This window comes from Cryptotermes secundus, unplaced genomic scaffold (genome assembly GCF_002891405.2).
Source record: "Cryptotermes secundus unplaced genomic scaffold, Csec_1.0 scaffold1848, whole genome shotgun sequence".
Lineage (NCBI taxonomy): Eukaryota > Metazoa > Arthropoda > Insecta > Blattodea > Kalotermitidae > Cryptotermes > Cryptotermes secundus.
In genome coordinates, this window is record NW_019729945.1 from 110,481 (window position 1) to 119,349 (window position 8,869).

The window sequence follows — 8,869 nt, forward strand, 5'->3', positions numbered from 1 at the left end:
AGATGACGCAGGGGGGAAGGCTGTTTCCTCATGAAGATGGTGAACATATATCACGTAAGTAGAGCAAAAATTTAATTTTAAAAAAATCTTTACACGCGTGCAATGCGCGAAATCGTATGAGGTCGTTCGGCCATATGACGTCGGTAGATTACATTAGATCATGCAGGAGGGAAGGCTGTCACCTTATAAAGGTTGTGACCAAAAATTATGTAAATAGAAGAACAATTTATATTTTAAATTTAATTTTAAAAAAATCTTTACACGCGTGGAATGCGCGACATCATATGATGTTCTTAAATTTGTCCTTACTTCTAACATCATATGACGTCCCTAGATTACATTAGATCATGCAGGAACGAAGGATGTCTCCTTATAAAGGTGGTGACCAAAAATCATGTAAATAGAACAACAATTCATATTTTTAATACAATATTAAAAAAAACCTTACACGCGTGGAATCCGCGACATATGATGACGTTCGGCCAGCTGCCCTAACTTTTAACGACATCATATGATGACGTTCATCTGATAAAGGTTAATGATATTCCCTGAATTGCATAGGCTGTTTGCTTCAAATGATAAGATGATGACATGAACTGGAAGGTGATATCATGAACTTTCTGGACTGAATTTACTATTACATTTCATGCATTTGGCACTGTAACATGGTTTGACAGGTGATAAGGAAAATATTTTCACAACCCCGACTTCAGTTAACTTTCTTGTGAATGAGAGCCAGTAACTTACTCATGACAATATGGTTTTAAGACATCGAGGCTCCCAAATTTTCTAGACATTCAACCAGATTGTGGTGCTCATTTATGTTGGAGACTGGGTCGATGCCAGGGCCATAGTGGGATGGAAGGATCACGTAAACTGAAGAATCTATGACTGCATCACGAATCGAATCCGTGACCTTCCGGTTTGTAACACAGTGCCTCAACCATGGAACAGAAATATTTTCTTTTCCATCATGTCCAGTACAATTCTGAGGTCTATCCAGCTCCCCTTTTGTGAGTACCAAGGGCTCTATCCTTAGGTATTAAGCAACCAGAGCATATTTTCACCACTCACCTTCATCTAATAACAATGTCTAGATTGCATACCTCAACATGCCTTCACAGCACCGTGATTAAGGACTGTCATAACTTTACCTTAGTACATTTGTCTTTATTAGTTATGTACTATAAGAGTCTTTTTAAGTCTAAGATAATTATAATTTGAAACCTATGAAAGTGAATAAAGTTTACAAAAAATCAAATTTAATATACAGATTCAATCAATGCATTTATTAATTCTAATTCAAAACTTGTTTGTTTTCAGTGTGCTAGGTGACTGGCCAAACACATATTCTTTCACAAAGGCACTTGCAGAAGATTTGATCAGAGACGAGGCCAGAGGTCTTCCAATTGGCATATTACGACCTTCTATAGGTAAGTGCAGCATGCTTATTGATCCTTCTTAACCAGTACAAAACTTGCATAAGGAGGTCCATGATCTTTAGAAAACTGGGTGTGTCTGTAAAATCTTATGGTTTTAACCATAATTATATTAAGGCACTTCAATGAAAACTACCAAAATTTAGATTCATTTGCATACCAAATACACATCAGTTGATTAGTCAGTTATTTTTCATGTTGTCTCAAGTGCTGACGTGATGCAGTGCTGAATGACATTGCAGGATAATGCAAACGAGGAGTTTGTAGTGATGAAGGGGAAGTTGTGTAAGGTGACAAAGTAAATACTTCCCCCACTCCACATATGTTGCTATTGTTTGACAGTTTACTGCATATTGTTAAGCTATGTGCATCCAGCTCTTCCATCCAGGTGGCTGAACAATTTGCTGGAATCTCATAAAATCATACTGTATGTGAGAAACTAGAACATGTTGTAACCATCCTTAAAGCCGCCTTTAGACGCAAATTAAGTTAGCTAAGTTCAGTCCCTTTAGGTCTTCATTAGGGGTGATGTATGGGTGATGATGGGTTGAACTTGTGGAATTATTTGGGTTAATTACTTTAATTGCTCAAGTTTGGCCCAGCAATTAATAACGAGGGTACCTGTTTAGGTGGTGATAGGATTCTGGGGCATGGAATATCTGTAAGTTGTAAGTTATATTCGGCCTTAATAGTGGGTTTGATAGGTCAGCTCAGGTAAGTCTTGACTCTGTCTTAGGCGTGATAGCAGGCTATAATTTGAATGGCTGACAAATACACAATCAAACTGCACCCATTCATAAAATAAGAAGGCAAATGATGATCCCAACTGCTTTTTTATTAATGCCGTCATATGGTTGCATAAATACAAGAGTTCGCTCTCTGTGTGCAATGTTAGGAAGACCTAAATTCAAACACTTTCACCATTTCTGAAATACCATTTATATTTACTTACTTGAACTGCAAAATAGTGACTTCTGTCAGATTATTTACTGAGTTTATTTTCCTGAAAGCAAAAAAGATCACTAAGTTAATATTCAGAATTTGGGGCTGGATGGTACTCTGACATGTCCAAACACATTCAATAGTATTTACAGAGTGTTCAAGCCAAGAGTTCCTATAGAAAGTCATCTCTCCTCAGTTTCACAATCTTGAATGTAGAGCATCCTCCTCCAAATCCTAACCAGCTGTTTCAAATAGCCAGGAGTGCGCAAACATCAAGCAGCTCAGATAATTAAATCTAAGAGTAGTATCAGCCCTGGTCATGCCACCTTAAAAGCTACAACTTCTTCTCATATCAAGGACAGTATTTTGAAAGGAGTTCTGATTGTGTATCCTAGCCTCCTACTTCCAGCGTCCTGTCTTAAGTTAAAGAATCTGCCTAACTCACTTGACCTACTTTGGTGACCAACATACTACTTTAATTCCAAAAAATCATTCACATTGAGGTAATAAAAGTTATCAAAATTATTCACCCAGAATTCGATGGTTACAACATATATGGCAGCCATATCTGTGTTTGAGGAAAAGAAGCATGAAATTATAGATATAACTGCTTTTTCTTTTCTTTAATTCTCTGTTATGATAAATGCAATAAACATGTAAATTTTCGTTACAATAGTCATTCATAAATTTATAATTGAGCCACTGGCACTTCAGCACATGAAAACTAAAATTTTCAGACTTCATCATTTTAGTAGTGGTATTTCCTTCAATCCAGAATACGACCATGAGTTGGTTGGCAGAGCCTCAAATATACAAGGGTTGGATAAAAAGTAGTGGCAACACTGCTGTAACATGAAAGATGTGCGTCAGGTGGCACCAGCGCCATCTGTAGCTGATAGCAGAAGTTCAGTTGAAGTAGTGTAGTGAGTGGCTCTGATTGTATTTCATTGAGTTGCATTGTGCATCGTCTTGAAGTGCAGGAGCCCAGTTCATGCACCCTAACAACATGTTTACGAAACAAGAACAACGCTCCTGGATAAAAACTGCAGTTGCACAAGGTCGTAGTGCACAAAACTGTTATCAGGGACTGTGAGAAGCATGTGGTGATGCTGCTTTGCCATATTGCACAGTGACACGGCGGGTGAAATTGTTCTGTGAAGGGAGGGATGCCATTCAGAACAGCTGTCGTTCAGGATGACCCCGTGTTGACAACCACACAATTCAGCTTCTTGCTTCTTTGCTGAATGTCGATCGTCGATGGGCTGCAGCGGGAGTTAGCTGCTGAGGTAGGCGTATGTCACAAAACCGTGCTCCACATTCTGCACGATATTCTTGGATACCGCAAAACTGCAGCGCGTTGAGTACCCCATACAATGCCCGAGGTGCAACAATGGCAACGTTATGCAATTGCACAGGACTTGTTGGACCGGTACCAGAGGGAAGGTGACTACTTCCTTGGAAGGATCGTCACTCTGGACGAAACTTGGGCTTGCTCATACGAACCACACTTGAAGCGACAATCAAATGAATGGAAGCATCCTGGCTCTCCTCGTCCAAAGAAAGTGCGCCCTACACAGAGTAATGTGAAGGCGATGTTCATTGTGGCATATGACACTGATGGAGTGATACTGCACCACACTATACCTCAATGACAGACAGTAAATGCCGCCTACTACTGCAATTTCCTGTGTAATCATCTTCTTCCAGCACTCAGGAGAAAGTGATGATACTTCTTGGCAACGAACCCCATCATCCTTCATGACAATGCAAGGGCTCATACTGCTGATGCTGTCAAGGATCTCCTTCGCCGCTGGGAGATACTGCAACATCCACCATACCCGATATGAGTCCGTGCAATTATGATCTCTTTGCCAAAATGAAAGAACCACTGTGACGGACACATTACAACACAAGAGAGGAGATTATTCGTGCTGTAGGGTGGTCACTGCTGGATATCAACAAAAGTGGATGCACTGATGGTGTACGTTGCCTTCCACAAATTTGGCAGAAGTTGGTACACATGGGGGGCGATTATATTGAAGGAATGTAAGTGTGTTTACCTCAGGTAATAAAGTCATTTCAGAACTATAGAGGTGTTGCCACTACCTTTTATTGTAACCGTTTACTAGTGGACTCGAATGTGTGAGGCCCTGGAGGGGAGGTGCCTACGTGATAATAGCACGGCATTATTTCACATGTGCAGTTTTGCAGATGGAGAAGGGGTGGTGGATCCCCGGATTGATGTGGGGAATGATGTCATCTAGGGTGTGGTGCTGGGAAGGCCCGTAGGTCCGTTAGCGTCGCCGAGCCAGTAGTATGCAATATATAATAAGAAACCCTCCTTGTGAGTGGAGGCACTTGCTTTGTTCTTTATGGAATCGTCTCTGTGAGCGAAACAGTGTAAATGTAACTGCCCCAGGCAATTGCGTTGTTCTTTATAGAATCGCCTCTGTAAGCGAAAAAGTGTAAATGTAACTGCCATAAATAGTGATTGTGACCAAAAATGAGTATATTAAACCTAAGGTAAAGCCACAGGTTAGTCGTGTTAAAAGTTTCTCCGAAGAAAGACCTGTTATCGACCTGAGATAGAGATCCATGCCTACCATTATCCTAAATCCAACCTGGTTACTTCTGAACCCAAATTGCCAGGAAGGGTAAAGGTGGACGGAGCGGCAAGCAGGAGTAGCCGTAGCAGTGACGAGGAGGAAAGGAGCGACCGGAGCAACGACGAGCAAACAAAGAGAAGAGGGACGGCAGCATTATCTGACCTATGTATAATGTTGTGTTTAGTGAATGTGAGACTGGCACTAAAATATATCCTGCTCTACGTAACCTCTGAAAGATAAAGCTATCCCTCTGCATAATTAAGCACTATAACAGGAAGATATATGGGGGAGTAGAGGCATATCTCCACCATTCTTGACCTCGGCACTATATGGTTAGTGGTCAGCTACAAGTAAAGGGCCGCTATTTCCTCAGGAAAAGAGCCCCTGGAACCCTTTGGGTGGGAGACTGAATGGGACCCACAGCTGGTCTGTAGCAGAGAAAAACCTCTAGCTTTCATGGGAACAGAACCCCAGCCATCCAGACCGTAGTTGCTATACCAACAGAGCTATCCCAGCTCCTGTGTAATCTTTAATGTATATATTCTTATAAATTGTGTTCAATAAACCTGAACAAGCAGCACATTACCGCAGGCCTGATGTTTCACTTGTGGGCTTTATCTCTGACCTAGCACTTGGCTAATTACAGACTAATAAAGTTAGTAGTTTCGTAAAGCGGCCTCCATAATCTAGAGGTAACGTTCCCACCTCATGACTCGTAGTACGCGGGTTCAAATACCCGGCGGAGGTTGTCGAACTTTTAAGGGCGGAAAAAATTCAGGGAACAAGTCCTCCGGGATGGACTTTAAGCCGTGGGTCCCGTGTCGTAGCTTTACGGCATGTAAAAGAACCTCATACCTCCAAAGGAGGTCACTGAGCCAAAATTGCGGACNGGCTAATTACAGACTAATAAAGTTAGTAGTTTCGTGAAGCGGCCTCCATAATCTAGAGGTAACGTTCCCACCTCATGACTCGTAGTACGCGGGTTCAAATACCCGGCGGAGGTTGTCGAACTTTTAAGGGCGGAAAAATTCAGGGNTAGGATATAGAGGCTGGCAGAAATGATAGAGGGAAGCACAATGGACCACTACAGGTCTAAGTGCATGGGGAAACCCACCCTCTCTAATAAGTAACTAACTAACTAGTAGTTTTGTATGAATGAAGGATGATAACACTTATAAGTATCAAATATGATAAAAATCTGTTAAAATCTCAGACAGTAGAGTACCAAACAGACTGCATTTCCAATCATACTTCTTTTTTGACTCTGGGGTATATAATATGTACGCATTTACTGCATCCAAGAAATCTAGATTGCAGTCTCTTTTAAGTTGTAATACCATAGTCTCACAGATGGTTTCACCACCATGTAAGTCACACATCACCATGACATCATTTCTTAAGATTACAATAGTCTGTCTGTGGGGCAGAAATTATCCTCTGCTACACCAGGATTTAACCCTTTGCTAATCCTAACATAGTAAAAGTAAAAGGGTCCTGCCCTCCTAAATAACCAAATCTTATTTAAAATATTAATACCCATAAAAAACATGCACTGATGTTTTAAATAGAATGGGCAAAGGGTTAAATTCATGTCAGATAGTAAGAATAAATATTTTCATGAATGATGGACTCATTAGGTTTGATGAAGGAACATGCACCTACCATAGCCACTAATAATCCCATTTCTTCTGATGGTTTTACAGTTGTGAACACTGCAAGTGAACCTGTAGTGGCTTGGATCAACAATGTGTATGGTGCAGCAGGAGTAGTGACAATTACAGTAATGGGACTTCTCAAGTCTATGTACTGTGACAAAGACAATGCAGCAGACATTGTTCCAGTTGATATGGCCATCAACGCTGCATTAGCTATTGCTTGGGAAGTGGCACAGCACACGTGAGTTTCTAATAAATAAAACAGCTCTCACCACAAACACTACTTGAATTGGGTGCAGAGAGAAAGAAAGATGGTCCTGCAAATTAAAACAAGAAAAGAGCCTATGGAGAGCTTGTTTACCTTATGTATACAGCTAATATAAGATTTTGCAAAAAGATTTAACTATTAATAAAACTGAGTCCAATGAAGTACCAAGTCAGGTGTGAATTCCGAACAGGAATCAGAATTCATGATACAGGGTGCATCAATGAATCAATTAACTCACTGAAAACAGAAGTCTATTTCCCATAAATAACATCCAACAGATGACCACAATTCCGCTGTAGGCACTCGGTAAGTCTCTTCCTAAAGTCACTCATTACTCTTTGCAGCATCTCTATGGGAATTCGTTCAATTTCTTCTCGAATTCGATGTTTCAACTCCTGAACAAAAGTAAATAAAATTACATAATAAATAATATCAAATCAATTTCTTTTTGGAACAGCTGTATCACGTAGCTGTATACAATAAAATAACACAATGAAAAGTGAACATTTGGTGAAAACACCCAGAGGTACCAGAATTTATTAATACTTAGCATACATACATGAAAGGGAAGTTACTTCTTGAAATAATGGAGGAAGTACTTTCCTTCAAAGTATTGGTGAATTTCTACTAGTCATCAGTCTACAAAGTCACCAAGAAGCTCAAAATTAGTATTTCAGCAAAGTTGTTTGCTTTGTCTGGCAGATGTGAAAAATGATTTGCAGGTAACTCTCCAATTCATTCAGTTTTGTTACAGTTGTGCACATTACCCACTGAAAGAAGTGAAGTACTTTCTCACAATTTCAAACACCTCGACTCCTTCCCCAAAAGAGGGGACTGGTTCTTCTTGTTCTTATTCTTCTTCCTCCTCCCTTTCCTTAACATCACATATTATTTCCTTATCTTGAGAACATCCTGTTACGCACACACTATTTTTTGCACTTTACAAATCCTTGAAATCAATGATTAGTCTTCTTCATATAGGAGATATGTCTATACCCATTTCAACACTGTCATTACAGCTGAAGACTGCTTTCTTGCAATAGTGGGTTGACTACATTCCAAGCAGTTGTCAACATACACACTGCTTGGAGAACATTTAGTTTCACCTCCTGATTTCTCTCTACATAAGATACTGTTTTGTTAACTAGTCTTTGAGTTGATGCAGTGTATTTTACCCAAGTCAAGTGACTGCAAATGGTAAGTGAAATTTGCAAGGAGAAACATCACTTTAATGTGGAAATGAGCTGTTCTTGGAGGATGGAACAAATATTTACAGTGAACATGACCAACATTTACACTGACAACATGACCACAAGTTTAAATGACACGGTGATGGTGATAGGCTAGAGATGGATGGGCAACTGAACGACCTGACTCCCCGTTCCTGCTTCATAATATGTCAATATGTTGAGGCATCAATTTTATAGATCGGTGGGTGTGTGGGTGTGTGTGTGTGATTTTCAGGATGCAGCACAGTGACACTTGTGCAAGGTTAAAATTTCACACCATTTATGGTTCTGCAATGTGTGGGTTTTCTTAAACAATTCACATAATTGTAAAATTCCTCCCTCCTGCAGCAATAAAAAGAAGGAAAGAAAGAGAAGAAATGTCCACACACAAAGCACAACTAGTACACCCAACTTGTTCAAGACTTAAAATGACTATGGTGGCATAAATGACATGGTCTTGATAGAGAACAATGCTGGTGTCCGAAAGTGATACTTCTTACTAATCCCTTTATTTTCATATAGCCAGTCACACAGCCTCGAACGGCAGTAGCTATGAAAATAAAAAATAAATTTTGATCACTGTGCCACAGAAATCTACTCTGATTGGAGGGGCTGGAGGCAAAAGTCAGTGTGGAGAACTTGGTATGGCTTGGCATCCGAAGTAATAACCTGCTGTCCCACTCCATGGCTAACTCGGTTTTGGCGTGTGTTCATTATGTGAATATTGATA

General features: G+C 40.1%; 1 protein-coding gene across 1 annotated transcript in view; it reads left to right on the forward strand.

Moving 5' to 3' along the window:
- The window catches only part of LOC111865916 (fatty acyl-CoA reductase wat-like), a 30,710-nt gene that overhangs the window by 8,796 nt on the left and 13,045 nt on the right, over positions 1–8,869 (forward strand). Inside the window, exons 3-5 of the mRNA XM_023854362.2 lie at positions 982–1,013; positions 1,246–1,433; positions 6,691–6,883. Coding sequence (XP_023710130.1) covers positions 982–1,013; positions 1,246–1,433; positions 6,691–6,883 — 413 coding nt within the window. The remainder of the gene's footprint in view (positions 1–981; positions 1,014–1,245; positions 1,434–6,690; positions 6,884–8,869) is intronic.